The sequence below is a fragment of the Doryrhamphus excisus genome, chromosome 19 (assembly GCF_030265055.1).
Source record: "Doryrhamphus excisus isolate RoL2022-K1 chromosome 19, RoL_Dexc_1.0, whole genome shotgun sequence".
Lineage (NCBI taxonomy): Eukaryota > Metazoa > Chordata > Actinopteri > Syngnathiformes > Syngnathidae > Doryrhamphus > Doryrhamphus excisus.
In genome coordinates, this window is record NC_080484.1 from 8,026,043 (window position 1) to 8,042,111 (window position 16,069).

Genomic DNA, 16,069 nt, shown 5'->3' on the forward strand with positions numbered 1-16,069 from the left:
GGTAACCTGCCGGTGGAGGGGATTGGATGGTGGGGAAGTGGGGAGTCGTGTATCTATATATGGTTGTAAAATAGCTGAAGCCAATACTGCTGAGCTCATCTGTTCCGGGGGGAGGGGGCCGGGGGGTAAACACTAATAAAAACACTGTCAAAAAGCCTTTTCTTGTAACTTTATTGCAACAATAGATGACAAAGTAGTCAAATATGATCATAATTGATGATGAAAAAAATACTTCAATAATTCTAATTTAAATAATGTAATTTTTGACAACATTAAAAAAATCTCTGTTGACTTTGGATTTATATTTTATACGTTATATAATCCAAAACATAAATAATTATATGTTATAGGTCACTTATTAAACAGCTCATTTGTATTTAATGGTAAAGCAATGTATACTATATTTTTATATTTAAATTAATACAAATTATTATATGTATTATTGTATTATTATTGTATGTATTATTATCTTATTATATGTGTATGTAATATTTTTTTTACAATTATTCTGTGTTGCTATATAGTATTGCATCCAGGCATCACTTGTTATTCCACTATACAGTATACATCATGCAAGACACACAATATGAGCAATATGTGCAATATGAATCTTATCTGCAGATGATTTACAGGCGAAGAGAGGCCTCTCTTTCACCCCCTCCTTGTGTGGTAATTAAATATTTCATGATCAGCGCACAGCCTCGTTATAGGCCAGTGTGAGTGTATTTTTGCTGACAGTCTTATTCTGCAATGGCACAACTGTCAGATGAAGCACAGTTACTTATTTTTTTTAAATCCTTGATTTTTGTAAATATTTCATGAAAATCCACCCATCCAGACTGGAGGTGGGTAGGGAGAAGCAGGACGGGCAGACATCAAGGTCAACGGTTGTTAGCTCTATGCTGCCCTCTGCTGTCAGAGTGAATGCGTGCAGATTCCCCTTTAGATACAGTATATAGCCACGCACAGGGAAATTTCCTTATTTTCAAATGCAAATGATGACAGGTATAGATTATATTATTTAAGATGGCAGTATCCCGTACTACTACTATGGAATTTTTCTTAGCCCTTTATAGGCAAGGACCCAAATGTAATACACTATCCCAGGGGTTCCAAAACTTTACCAACTCGGGACTAAACTTATTATTATTAATTCATTAATTAATTTTTATTTTTATTTTTATTTTTATTTTTATTTTTATTTTTATTTTTATTTTTATTTTTATTTTTATTTTTATTTTTATTTTTATTTTTATTTTTATTTTTATTTTTATTTTTATTTTTATTTTTATTTTTATTTTTATTTTTATTTTTATTTTTATTTTATTTTTATTATTTTTATTATTATTATTATAGATTAAGATTCAGGATTTAAATGAAAGCAGGGGAATAAATAAATAAATAAATAAATCCAAACGTTTAATTAATTCTCATACTTTTCATAACTGCATTCAAGACTGGCATGATGACCAGAGAGCTACGTTCCAATCATAAACTGTATAAGGTTCCTAAAATATTGTGACAGGTCAATAACACTCAATAGATTATGACTTAGGCCTGTAAATATTGTTTTAATCATGCAACAAATATTTTACAATGAAAATAATAAAAAAAATAATATTTGCAAAAATGAATCACCCACCAGGAGGCCGCGGCAGATTAGGCAGATTGTGATTAATTTATTGCGTTATTATTGTTCCAGGCATCATTCCCTAGTTTTCTCTGACCGCTAAATCTCTCTAAATCATTCTCACCCCTACTATTAAAGTGCTTTCAGTGGCCAGAAGATGTGTAGTAATCCAAAAGACGAACTTCACGGAAACCAACAGGATGTTCACACCTGAAATCCTCAACAGAATTCAAGAAGGTTACATTTGTTTCCTTCATCCACGTCAAGAAGCCCCTCAGGTTTGAGTCACAGTGGAATCGGTTCATCTTTAAATCCAGGAAGCCGAGAGAACGGAAGGCGGCCGGGTCAGGAGATGCTATGAAGTTATCTGCCAGATGAAGTGATTTCAGGCCGTTGGGAAATACACGTGGTTGGAGATGCGTTAAAGCGTTAGACGAGAGATCCAGCTCCACCAGTGAGGTGAGAGACTTGAAGATGCCTTCAGGAAGAACGCGTAAGGCGTTGGAGCTCAAGTTCAGTGACAACAACTGAGTGAGATGGTTGAAGATGTCGAGGCATCTGCCTTGAGACCAAGCGGACTGCAGGTTGATGCTGTGGAGATCTAAAACCGCAACGTTGCTCACCACTTGTGGCGTGGTGCAGCATTTGATTGGGTTGTCTCCGTAGAAAAGCTGCTGGAGTTGTTTCAGGTTAAACATCTGCAGGTCCTCCAACCTGTTGCCTTCAATGTTTAAGTATTCCACATTCGGGGCAAATGCGGAAATATCGTACGTTGCTTTTAATCTATTATCCTTCAAATCGAGAAGGTTTAAACTCGGCAGAGAGCTTGGGAAACCAAGCTGCCGAAGTGAGTTTCCTGTCAATTGTAATATTTTTAAACTCAAAAGTCCTTGAAATGCTTGATAGCCCAACGCGCCGATGTGATTATTAGATAAGTCCAACACTCGTAGGTTTATTAGATGAGCAAAACTATGAGAATAGATTTCCCCGAGCAAATTATAAGACAAATTAAGCAGTTTCAAACCTTCTAGGCCCTCAAAAGTATTTTGGTGTATCTGATTGACTTTGTTTCCATGGAGGTCAATGATGTTTACGTCTGGTAGTAGACTGAATACTCCCGTATGAAGTGCAAATATTCTGTTTTTAGACAGATCCAAAAAGCTGACAGAACTGCTCATGAGGCCTTCAAATGTGCTCCTGTCTACATCCTGGAGGTTGCTGAATGAGAATCCTCTACCAATGTGTCCTGATAGCTTAAGATGGGAGATCTTCGTACCTTGAATGGCTTTAAAAAACTGCTTTAAATTGGCTATACTTAAGCCGTTATAGGACAAGTCAAGGGTTGTGAAGGATAGTCCTCTGAAAGGATTCCCACAATCGTGCCAGTCAATGCTATCACGGGCGTTGACGTTGTTTGAGTCCAAATTCAAGGATTCAAAGTGTTTCCCTTGAAAAGCAGCCAAGTCAGGTTCACATATTTTGTTGATTTGATTTAGCTTCAGGTTCAGATGTTTCAGATTGGTCATGTTGGTAAAAAACAGAGAAGGCTGGAGTCTCTTTATTTGGTTGGCGCAGAGATCCAGAGTCTCCAATGACGTCAGTGGCTTCAGATAGTCGCCCTGCAGGATGGAATCTGGAAGAGAACAGTAATCCAGGTGCAGGCTCTGCAAACTGGACAAGCCCAAAAAGGCCTGAGGCTCCAGCCGAAGACCGATATTGAAACCAAGAACCAACTTCTTGAGGTGTCTTTGTCCGGTGAATGTATGGTCTCGAATCACAAGCGGGGAATACTGACGACCCAGGTCCAGTTCTTGTAGCAACTCAAGGCCAGACAAAGAGGTAGCGTTGAGCTCTGCGATGTGGTTCATCTCCAGGTAGAGGTGGGTGATGTTGGGAGGCAGAACGGGAACCCAATACAGGTTCTTGAGGGCACAGTTGGCTACAGGACCTGCTATGAAGCAGGAACAGTGGCAGCCTGGAGCCTGTAGGTTGGAAAAGGACTTGTTAATGAATCGGCGCAGCTTGAAAGGTTCAATTCCACCCTCGGCCATCTCTGTGTGGAGTTTGCATGTTCTCCCCGTGCATGCGTGGGTTTTCTCCGGGTACTCCGGTTTCCTCCCACATTCCAAAAACATGCTAGGTTAATTAGCGACTCCAAATTGTCCATAGGTATGAATGTGAGTGTGAATGGTTGTTTGTCTATATGTGCCCTGTGATTGGCTGGCCACCAGCCCAGGGTGTACCCCGCCTCACGCCAGAAGACAGCTGGGATAGGCTCCAGCAACCCTGTGACCCTCGTGAGGAAAAGCGGTAGAAAATGAATGAATGAATGTCAAACTGAAGACAAATGATAGGTGTTCCTTTTCAGACCTACAGAGGTCACAATTGTCAACTCATCCTCTTCAAACAAATACAGTGAAACCCCAGTTTTTTACACCATACTGTTACTGTTTTTGACAAGGTTTCCTCATGGTTTTTCATATACCATATTGTTTTTTTTACAGGTAAACATGATGCACAACAAAGGATGTCATATTTTTTTACACCTGACTGACTGATCACCTGACTGATCACCATTATCTTAAACTTACATTCATAACTCCTCTTCTGTTGTGTGCTAACTTGAGGTAATTTTCGTCCAGGTCACTAGTGTATGTGTGAATGACAAGGAAAAAAAGCTCTGACTCTCTTGGGGAGAAGTTGTTGAGTGCCTATTGCCCTTTGAAAGTCTTTTGTGATTAGGGGCTATATAAATAAACTTGGCTTGACTTGGACACAAATCTCTGGACCCCAAATATTTCCAAAGATTTCTATGGAAAACATACATACATTGGGGCATGAGGGGGGGAAAAAACCAATTGACTTGAGTCACAATTTTGATAACTTTGGACTTGACTTGACGGTATCGTCAAAGACTTTTTTTGTGACATTTTCAACAAGACAGCATACTTTTACTTTGAATATGCTTTGTTGAATGCATCTATTAATGTCCAATCAGGTTTAAGAACAAACAACGAATATGTGGACTACATTTATGTGCACTGACTAAATCCTAAATGCTATGCATTTTATTTGGAAGACACTAACCGGTGCTTATAAGGACTCGACTTTGGACTCATTCATTCATTCATTTTCTACCGCTTTTCCTCACGAGGGTCGCGGGGGATGCTGGAGCCTATCCCAGCTGTACACCCTGGACTGGTGGCCAGCCAATCACAGGGCACATACAGACAAACAACCATTCACACTCACATTCATACCTATGGACAATTTGGAGTCGCCAATTAACCTAGCATGTGGGAGGAAACCGGAATACCCGGAGAAAACCCACGCTTGCACGGGGAGAACATGCAAACTCCACACAGAGATGGCCGATGGTGGAATTGAACCCTGGTGTCCTAGCTGTGAGGTCTGCGCGCTAACCACTCCGTGCTGCCAACTTTGGCCTCAAGACTTGATATTAAAGACTTTAGACTTGCGAAACACTGACTTGCTATCTCCAACGGTGATCTTTTATGGATCTTTTCATTTTCTTTGGACACAATGAAAAAGTAGCGATCCTACCTGTTGTAAAATGAAGACGAAGAGCACAGGAAAGGCCAACAACCCCGTCATCATGCCGCTTTTCAGTGAAATAGCCAGCCTCAGATTGTACTTGTTTTTATGGACATTGGATTGACCCTCAAGCGTAAACATGACGTTCCACGGAATTTCCCTTATGTTGCCTCATATCTACAGATTTGCAAAACATTGTTTACGGTCTTTTGTTCAGTTTTGTGAAGTACTGAGTTTTTTTCTATTGGAATTAAGCTTATAAACCAACTTACAAAGAAGAAAAGTATGTCTTCTTAAATCATTGCAAAGTGATGGATGTTCTGCTGTGTTTGTGTACCATTTGATCACACACGCCTGCTGAATTTCACAACCACGGGACAATGGAAGTCAGTCCAAGGGATACCCAAGGCACATAGAATCCTGTATTTAGCTTACTAAAGAAGTACGGTATTTTCTATTTAGCATAGCCACAATAAAAATGTATGTAGTTTATTACTGATCAGTAAAGATGACAATATGAATCATCCATCCATCCTTTCTCTATGCTGCTTATCCTCACTAGGGTCGCAGGCATGCTGGAGCCTATCCCAGCTGTCTTAGGGGGAGAGGCGGGGTACCGGGTTACACCCTGGACTGGTCGCCAGCCAATCACAGGGCACATATAGACAAACAACCATTCACACTCACATTCATACCTATGGACAATTTGGAGTCGCCAATTAACCTAGCATGGTTTTGGAATGTGGGAGGAAACCGGAGTACCCGGAGAACATGCAAATTCCATGCCCAAGCGGAAACTCTAACCCAATCTCCTGACTGTGTGGCCTACATGCTTCACTGTGCGGCCCCAATATGAATCAATGTATTAAAACCCTGGCTATCAAGTGTGTTCCCAGCAAAGTTAGCCTAAGCAATTAAAAAGTTTTTGACAAGTGGAAACTGTTTCAAACTGAATTATTTTTGTATTAAATACTTGTCTTGACACATATTTCGATTAATAACAAAGCATGATGCTTTTGTATTGAAATGAAACACGTCACAACTAGCTACCAAAGTTAGCCAAGAGGCTAAACTCAAGCTAGGCTAAGCAATTACAGTACAGTAAATGTTTTTTGACAGGCTAAAACCACTCATAGCTGATATGATGTGTTATTATTATTTATTATTGGTTAAAACCATGAACTTCTGTTGTTAAAAGTGAATAAACAATACAGGCAAGTGTTTAATAACTGAAAATGTAGGGTTCATATTGTTAAATGAGGTAGCCGTATATGAAGTACACTTGTATATTGTATGTATAGCTTAAAGTAAATACACAGCAGTATTTTTGTAGTTTTATTAGTAAAAGAACAGTGTGAAATTAGCTGGTGTGACATTAATGGAGTTAGTGTACTATTGAAAGCCGTCCGAGTGTGAAATAGGTTGGGGGGCGGCTGGCTGTAACAAGGGGAGGGAATATGGCGCTGGAGAGGAGTGACTTTCTTTCAAAAAAAGCTTCAATATCATCCAGTACAGTGTTCACCGGTACAGGGCGGGCGGGCAGGCAGGCAGGCAGGCAGCTAGCCGCCTTGAAGGCGACTAAAACATGCTTTTCTACTACGGAAATAAAAACCCGGGCGACGATAACATGATTTAAGCAAGAAGAGACGGAACGAGAGGAAGAAGTTAAAAAGTGAAACATCGCTGTTGGAAGTGGAGCCTCATGTTTGTGTGTTAATACCTGTCCAAACCGACCCCCGGTGAGTACAGCTTGAAAAGTATTATATTTCAATAAGTAGTATTATATTTCAATAAGTCTATGTGTTGTTTTATTGAAACTGTTAGCCAACTTGTTGTGATTTGGTAGCTGAGCATGAAGTTCGTCAACATGGCTGCTAAGAGTCAACACAGCGACACACTAACCAACATTAAATCAAGTCTTTGCGTCAATTTCCTAGCGTTAAATGTATTTTTTAATATATAGTTTTCACAGTTAAACGGGAGTGCCCCCTCCCCTTTCCTTGTGTGCAACGTTACTCCAGTCCTAAGTCATGCCCACTCATTTGAACTATCACGACTTGCTGTATGACTTCGCTCAGGAACGTTGGTCCCATTCAAAAATGTGACCTTTTTACCTTTGCTGGCTTATCTCCAGTCATATTGGCTTGTGCAACAACACATAAAAGTATTTTTAAGAATCTGTTGTGTCCGGTGCTTAAATCGGCGTATTTATTGTTAAGCCAAACCATGAAAAAACAGCAGTGTGTACAATGTGAGTGGAAATGTGTGTAATGGGAATATGGGTTGTGACCTTTATAGTGAGCAGGAATATTTAGAAGTGTGGGTTCTAGTACACGTTGACAGCCCCGAAGCCATGTAAAAACATCAGAGAAATTGGCTTTTGTAGTAATAATACATCCATTTTGTGAGATAGCATCAGTAAGCTGCTATTGTAAACAGGAAACAACATATTATTCATTGAGGTATTTTTGCCAGCATCCAACAATGAAACATTGAACTTCAATGTTAGAAAAGTAGTCCGGGCAATTGAAAGAAAGAGCTAGTAATCATCACACACACATACTGTATATCTTCAAGCTCCTGCAGAGGAAGTTAAAAAGAGAAACATGAGAGAGGAAGCCACTTCTGTTGCCCGGACAGTTTATATTGACAGTAACTAACTTGTGGGTGATTTATAGATTTAATTGCACACACAAGGAAGAAATCAGCCAGTTGTCAAGTCATTTCCTCAAACAAGCAAATTTCATGGTTTATAACGCTCAGTGTACGGAATTACCTCAGTGGTTTGTCACTGTCTCCACCGTGGGTGGGTGGGTAGAGATAATGGTGGTGAGAGTGAAACCTATGATTAGATCAACACTCATTCCTGTCCAGCCTCTTGTTCAGGATTTTTTCTACTAAATTGTCCTGTAGGCCACATTGTTTCTTCTTATTTGCTCACTATACGCCTTCATATAGCAGTGTTTCCCACAGGACTGCAATCTGTTTGTGGTGGGTGTGTGGATGGAAGTAATGATGTAATCAACTAATTTGCATAATTGGCCATGATGCATTTGCATGTAATGTAATGCACAAAATCCTCAACAAACTCAAATGCCCTTGGTTCCAGTTGTGTGAGATATGTTCTATGACACACTTAGGGTGTGACGATGTCCATAGTTGGTTCAGGGGGACCTATAGTATTATGCAAATCTTTCGGCCCTTTATATTGTGCACTCCTATAGAGAAGCTACACACAAAGCTTTATAGTTCTTCCAGAATCTGCACCTATTCAGCTGTATTTCTTTGGATTTTGTGGTTCCCATGAAAACTGTGTTTAAATGTATTCCACCCACGGCCCTCGTCCAGGCACTCCCACTCTGCTATGGTTGGTCTAGCTTGCCGCTAGCTGCGAACGGTGTAGGAATAAACAATCTTTTTAAAATGTCTGACGTTTCTCCAAAAAAGAGGCTACTTAGGTTAGATGTCGCTCAATGGTAAGTAGCTTTAGCATTTTAGTGTTAGGTTTTCTACATTAATTGTGGTGGGAAATGGCTATTGGCAACATCGCTACCTGTATGCAAGTGCTTTTGCTCCATGATTTACACAAAATAAACACAGTAAAAATGCAAAGATCCTTTTAAGTGAACTGAAGTTGAATAGCTTGATCTTGTTTATCACATTTACCCCCAAATCAGATTACAGTGAAATGTAAATATTTGTCGTTTTCTGTGAAGAAGTCATTTTTATTGCCATTTCCTGATGGAGTTGCTGAAAAACAGGGTAATAAAAAGTCATCTTTTTGAACATTCTTGCAGAAACTTGAAAGCCACACTTGCACACTTTGAATGAAGGGGTGCAGGATCAGTATAATAAACTCAATATCTTATGTATCTTATCTCTTAAGGGGGACACGCACACATTCATTTCCTATTTCTTGGTGTTTGCATTCAGTCTTGTCACTCTCACCCTCAGATGGTCTCACTCTGTACTTCCTTCCGGCTTCTAAATAACATCTTGTAGTCTCAGTTGGTTTCCATTCTGCATGTGGCTATCTCTAGTCACTCGCCCATCTTTTGCATCGCCATCCTAGCCTCCCTAAAGAAATGTACTTCCTTTAGTACGCAATGGAACTTCAAATACAAAGTTAAACACTAGCTGGATTAGGATGATTTCTTTCAGACCAGCATTATTTTATGACATTGCAGGAAAAGTCAAACCAGGTCAGTCTTCAGTGCTAATTTCCGCTGCATGTGTTTGCTAAATCCCTGTGTGTTGACATCAACTGGTGCTGCTGTCTGTCTTTTGTCACGGAGGTTAACTATGGGCCAAAAGTAAGCAGGCATTTGCCAAATAATAACCATTCGTGGATCTTGGGCTAGGAGAACCTTGATCAATTTTACTTTTAATGAGCTTCCTGATTGAGTTAGGAGTAAATCACTTTCATTATGGATTTTAATGAGTTCCAGCAACCTCTGCTGAAGAGCCTTCATACTTTTCCTATCTTAATTGTTGCTTCAGTGAATGGCTGTCCATGAATGGACAGTTTTAGCGCTAGGATTTAATGGGAATAGTAATGGTTTGGTTTATTTCGGGTGTGCATAACAAGGTTACACTGAAGTACATCACATGTTTACATTTATAGCTCATCCGGAAAGGTTTTCAGGCCCCACTGGTTTGAAATATGGATAATATCTACTTCTGCACTGTACAGACTGAACTCGAAACTGAAAGCAGGAAAATGCAACAAAATGGAGAGCTGTGAAGCATACAAGAGTATTCAAGAGTCAAATTGGATGCTCAGTACGATAAATACTATATCTGACAGTTCACCAACACCACTTCACTATTTCAGCACTAACAGAAGACCTACCGATATTATAGACACTGAGCAAGTATCGTGTATAAATAACACTTATATGAAATGTTACATAGTGTTTAGTTTTCCTGAACTGGACCCTGCTAATTAATCAAAAACGCAGTTAACTTGCTCTTTGCACTTCTATACAGTATATATTCTAACGTGATATATGCTTTGTGTTTTAATGCCGCTAGCACCCATATCTAAATGACATACTGTATTATTTTAGGATGGGGAGGTTGGGATGTATCAGATTCACTCCAAATAACCAGTTTGTGCAAATCTGGCTGTGTATGTTCGGAGCTGTCAAGTTCAAAATGTGGGTAGAGTTTCCATTTTGCTCATATATTTGGAAGGCTCACCGGCAAATTTGTGGGATTAGTGTTCCTACCAAACTATTTATTAAGACACCATCAACCTCAGATGCAATGTTTGCTTCTTGTGTGTGTCTATAAACTCATCTTCTCCATCAAATTAGATGCTAAACATTTGACGACCAGATCCTCTAAATAAAACTGTCCTACTAGCTGGCCATCTTAATTGCATAAGATGAGAAGCGTTGCTGTTTTTACCTGGCTGGTGACAAGCCAAGAGCCACTCTGGGTCAGTCAGGTTGTCTCGATGGCAGCACAGAAGTCAAAGTTCAGGAGCAAGACACTGGAGTAGGCAGTGAGAGTCTTACTTTCGATTTAACCTGCTTTCAGTGGACAAACTTGCTGACTAGCAAATTCTGTGCTCTCCATTTTCTACAGTGCTTATTCCATTTAGGGTCAGGGTAGGGGCTGGAGCTCATCCCAACTGACTACATAATGTTGATTATTACATAACTGTACATCGAGTGTAAATACAAAACAGCCGTGCCTAATATTATTATATTGTCATTATCGCGTTCTCTCTATATCATGTTTTTTTAATTAATAAGTAATCGCTGTTTCATTGTAGCATGTGGACTATTATCAGACAAAACATATGAACACACAACTGATATGTAGTATTCTGGTCACTAGGTGGTAGTTCATTCATTCATTCATTTTCTACCGCTTTTTCCTCACGAGGGTCGCGGGGGTGCTGGAGCCTATCCCAGCTGTCTTTGAGCGAGAGGCGGGGTACACCCTGGACTGGTGGCCAGCCAATCACATACCTATGGACAATATGGAGTGGCCAATTAACCTAGCATGTTTTTGGAATGTGGGAGGAAACCGGAGTACTCAGAGAAAACCCACGCATGCACGGGGAGAACATGCAAACTCCACACAGAGATGGCCGAGGGTGGAATTGAACCCTGGTCTCCTAGCTGTGAGGTCTGCGCGCTAACCACTAGACTGCCGTGCCGCCACTAGGTGGTAGTAATGACTCAAAACATTGAGGCACATTACGTAACTCTGCATGAAGTCCACCATGGCATGGGCGTCATGGTAGAGTGAAGTTCTCCTCAATCCTGTGTGGAAGTGGTACGTTTTTGGCTTCTCAAGTTCAATTTGAAGCTAACTTATTCGCTCGCCATCTTGTTAACTAGTGGCCGTCTCGAGTCCCAATACTGGAGTCCACCACACGCGTGCTGTTCATCATCTGGGATGTTTATTTGATGTCATATTGGTGTAAATGTAGCCACTGAAAAGCACCACTAAAAGTGCACTTCATTCTCAGTTTGCTGAAACCTTGGCTTGTCTACAAGGATTTGGGTCTTAAGTCAACGAGCCTCATCAGTTGTGTGTGTGTGACACTAAAGGGGCAAAAGAAATAGCTCTTATGGGTATTTCAGAACCGTCTGTGTCTAAAGTTATTCACGCTGCATGCACATCATGCATAACGCACTCACACACACACACACACACACACACACGGGTAGGGAGAACTGTCAGGACAGACATGAGAATACAGAGCAGCTGCAAGTGGCTATGTGGTCATGTGTCATGATATGCTGTGTGTGTGTGTGTGTGTCTGTATGGAGTCCACTGGGTGGTAAACACCCTCTTACCCCTCTTTAGTACCCCTTTCGCCTGCCTGACGCCTCTTTCTGTATCAGCGTCTTGCTCTTCCAACATTTCATCTTGGATTCATCTTCAGCCGTTGTGAAGGATCATTCTTTTGGCTGCAAATCCGGTCTGTTTTAGACCGAGCGCAGCTGCAAACAGGTGTGTACAGGATGTGTGTGTATTTGTTCTTGCAAAGGAGAGAGTGATCTGTCTGGCCCGATCACCGTTATGGTAAGCCTGGAAAGTGTCTGTATTGAGGTTGCACAGGTGCACTCGCTGGGTGGCCCGCACTTGAATAAAGTTTGTTCTGGGATCAACCTCCATTTTTTTCATATTTTGAAAAAAGAAAAATCCCATAGAAACTAATGGAAAGGGAAAAAATATCTGTTCCAGTGTCAAACTGGCACCATTGGCACCAACTATTCACTGTACAGGGAATTTTTAAAACTTTTTTACATTCGTAGATGACATACAAGTGTAAAAATAAGCTCACCACTATGTGGGCATAAAAACAATACTTTTTAGCCTTAATGAGGAAGGACTAAGGCAGTGAGGACCACATACAGAACAATTAAAAGATGTTAGGGCCAATTTGAGATAAAAAACCATATACATATACATCTCAGCTTTTTCATAGTACAACTTAAAAAAATATATTTTAGAAATATTTGTTCTGTATGTGGCTGCACGGCAACCGAGTGGTTAGCATGCAGGCCACACAGCTAGGCGACCCGACTTTGATTCCACCCTTGGCCATCTCTGTGTGGAGTTTGCATGTTCTCCCCGTGCATGCGTGGGTTTTCTCCGGGTACTCCGGTTTCCTCCCACATTCCAAAAACATGCTAGGTTAATTGGCCACTCCAAATTGTCCATAGGTATGAATGTGAGTGTGAATGGTTGTTTGTCTATATGTGCCCTGTGATTGGCTGGCGACCAGAGTCCAGGGTGTACCCCGCCTCTCGCCCCGAAGACAGCTGGGATAGCTGGGATTTTTTGTACAAATGTGCCTTACATTTTAACACTCTTCCTTGTCATACAAGTATAAAAGGAATTAACCCCTTTTATAACATAAAAACAATAAAGGACTCAAAATATTGGTATTCAGGTAGAGTCTTAGTACTTTTATATTAAGTAATATTTTCCTCCTCTTTTCACATTCACTGCTTTTGTTGAGGATATACCTTTGTGGTGTCCCAAGCTGTGCTTGACAAACAGCCATAAATAGCCATAGAACAAACAAAACACATGGCCAAAATATACTCTATGTATACTTCCATGCATGCTGAGTTGAGGTCATATCGTCTTACCTTATTGTTTGACTTTGGTGGCATATTTTTCCACACTTATTTTGATAGGACTTTAGCATCGTTTGACTTCAGGTTTCCACTGCTCCTGTCAGTGTAGCTAACAAGATGTGCTAACATTTGTATAAAAAGAAGTAGCATACTTTACTAGCATGTGGCTAATTTGTAGTGTTAAACTTATTTTTTTTTTTATTTTCATGTTTTTTTTTTTTACTCATTATGCAAATTTGACCATTTCGCCATTTCACCCCACTCCCACCACATTGCCACAAATTAGGAGTGTAACAAGGTTCACGAGATGAGACGATACACTAGATTGGGTCTATGAGAATGAGACGAGTTCATTACAGAGATTCGGGTTTACTTCCCTAAAATAGTTTTCCTATTGTAGTCAGTCTTGATTACAGTAAGAGTTGTTCTCCGCCACCACTCTTTAGGGTTCCCACTCCCTTAAAATGACTTTAATGCATAATTAGTGCTCCCTAAGTGCCCTGTCATCCCAGGCATACACAGTAAATATGCAGAAATCCATGAGCCTGGAGTACGACTGTATTTTATTTTGCTTCTTTGTAGCTGGAGGCTTGCTGACTGGTGCTTATAAGGGCTTGTTGCGAGTTCAGCATCAGGGCAAATGATGGGGTGCGGTGGGGTTGGGGGATGTGGATGGAAGGAGGGACAATTAAAATAACAAGGGCCCACATTTTGTGTACAGTAAAACAGTAGGTAATCACGCTTGCGTCATGTTTTTTTTTTTTTAATTGGACATGTGTCAGGCTTTCTGGCTCTGACTTTGTGTCAGGATCAGAATATAAAGCAGAAGTAAAGTGGAGCTAGTCTCTACTAGGGTTCGGGTATAATGATACATTTGTGGAATGTTAAGTTATCGTATCCTTAAACAGAAGAGAGACACTGTTGATTCACTCCTAACTAGTTTCCTGTCTAAAGAATGAAACTTGACATTTGCTATCCACAAAGACTTCCTAAAAACACAGGTTTGGAAATGACAACATATAGAGATGTCATAGTGTTTAGAACGTCTGGTGACGTCTGATTGCCTTTCTCTCTGTCTTTCTATTAGACATCCGTCTATTGAGGCTCCTCTTGCCCTGTGACCTCCTGACACAGAGAGGTATGACCACACACACACACACACACACACACACACAATCACAAGCCGTTTCAGTTCACCTGGCAAAAGTTTGACAATAGACACAACAAACTGTGCACTCCCTGGAACTGAACCGTACTGCTGGGTCTCAGATTAGGACTGTGTATGTATGTGTGTGTGTGTGTGTGTGTGTGTCTTTGTTTGTACACAGCTCAGCAAATGTGGAGCACCATAAAACACCACGGTGCAACAAACAGCACTGTGCAGCGATGCCCACACAAAACTCCAAAAAGCAACACGCATAGTCGTTTTTTTTCTCTGAAACTTTGTATAGTTGGGCTCTCCTGACAGTGTAGCTCATCACTCACATAACCTTCTAAGGGTTCCTCTCAGGTCACATGGGCCTCTGTCACTGCTCTAAACTTACATGCAGCTTGTGTTCACTGCTCATAAACCAGGAATACCTTTTTTTAATGTAGTGTAGTTGGGTGCTTTATTGAGGGTAGGAGATGTTCTGAGGAATTTACACTTCTACATAGAGAGCTATTGAAAGCATTTGATGGTAGGACTGGCAAGTCTCAAGACTTGAATTACACTTTCTTTATTGACATTCATGATCAATTGTTATACAATATGGAATAGAATGTTTGGGAGAATCTTTGTCTGAATGTTCAGAAGGCCTGTTCATACAGCAGTGTTGTGTGGAGTAGAGTAATGTTGCAGCGCTTTTGCTGGTTGCAGTTAAGTTGTGCACGCCATTCTGCCTTATGGATTAGGCCTTTCTTAAAGCCATCCCTGGTTATACACACCTCATCATCTCTTCGTCAGTCATGTATCAGGTGTATTATGGACAATTCCGTGCTTAAAAATACATTCAAAGTGATTCAGTTTGTCATTCATTCATTTTTCATTTTTCTTTTTTCTTATCCTCACGAGGGCCTTAGGGGGTGCTGCGAAGCTGTCTTCGGGCAAGAGGTGGGGTACACCCTGGACTGGTAGCCAGCCAATCACAGGGTGATTCAGTTTTTGTCAAATATTTGCCTAAATTTTGCCTCTGTTTTTTATACATTCATACAATACTGCACGTAGCATTACTACAGTTGTCCTAGTTATCACAGTTAATTGGTTCCAGATCATTAATAAATTGAATATTAGAGTATAGGAAACCTATTTTTAGAGCCCTGTAGACTTGAAATAACACCCCTATAGTCACCTATGCACTCCTTATATTCTTTGTTTACAAAACATTGCTCAAGTGTAATGCACAGGCTACAGGATTACTGTTGAGAGACAAGAGCTGACCGGTGCTTTAAACATAGCATGCCGCAGAGCTGACTCGTTATCCTCCAGTTTATTTATTCAAAACTAAAAAAGGGTTTCAAGCATAGTGGGGAAGAAGGCCAAAGTAAGAAGCCAAGAATGTACCGCTTCCACATGGAGTGGGAGGAGAACTTGTATGTGTATTGTATGGTAAAAAAAAAATTGCCTTGGTTTTTAAAACATTTTGGTTGATATCGAACTCAACAAGGTGAGACCTGATGTGAGACCAATTTGGGGTGTGGGAGACCTTTGAGAGCCCTGACCTCAGTCAGTGACATCAGACTGCAGAAATGTCCTTCTGGATGAATGGACAAAAATTCCCAAAGACACGATCCA

The 16,069-nt window shown here is 40.5% G+C and overlaps 2 protein-coding genes across 10 annotated transcripts in view; one reads left to right on the top strand and one right to left on the bottom strand.

Moving 5' to 3' along the window:
- Positions 1-1,551: 1,551 nt before the first annotated feature.
- Positions 1,552-5,392, bottom strand: LOC131107140 (toll-like receptor 5). Its single transcript, XM_058056874.1, has 2 exons — positions 5,195-5,392; positions 1,552-3,612 (listed from the first exon to the last, which is right to left on the bottom strand). Exons 1-2 carry the CDS (start codon positions 5,324-5,326, stop codon positions 1,774-1,776), a joined length of 1,971 nt encoding a protein of 656 aa, XP_057912857.1. The 5' UTR covers positions 5,327-5,392; the 3' UTR covers positions 1,552-1,773.
- Positions 5,393-6,608: 1,216 nt separating this feature from the next.
- Positions 6,609-16,069, top strand: part of dtnba (dystrobrevin, beta a) — a 28,020-nt gene continuing 18,559 nt past the window's right edge. For 3 of the 9 annotated variants that reach the window (XR_009120208.1, XM_058056801.1, XM_058056809.1), the window contains exons 1-2: positions 6,613-6,924; positions 14,384-14,434. The gene's annotated coding sequence lies outside the window, so the exon portion shown is untranslated. Of the gene's footprint in view, positions 6,925-14,383; positions 14,435-16,069 lie in introns of all 9 variants that reach the window. The other 6 variants (XM_058056804.1, XM_058056808.1, XM_058056807.1 and 3 more) reach the window with 6 other exon arrangements.

Coding starts and splice junctions, on each gene's coding strand:
- LOC131107140 (XM_058056874.1), bottom strand. CDS start 5,326: ATGTTTACGCTTGAGGGTCAATCCAATGTCCATAAAAACAAGTACAAT. Junction 3,613..5,194: donor TCGTCTTCATTTTACAACAG/GTAGGATCGCTA, acceptor TCCAACCTACAG/GCTCCAGGCTGCCACTGTTC.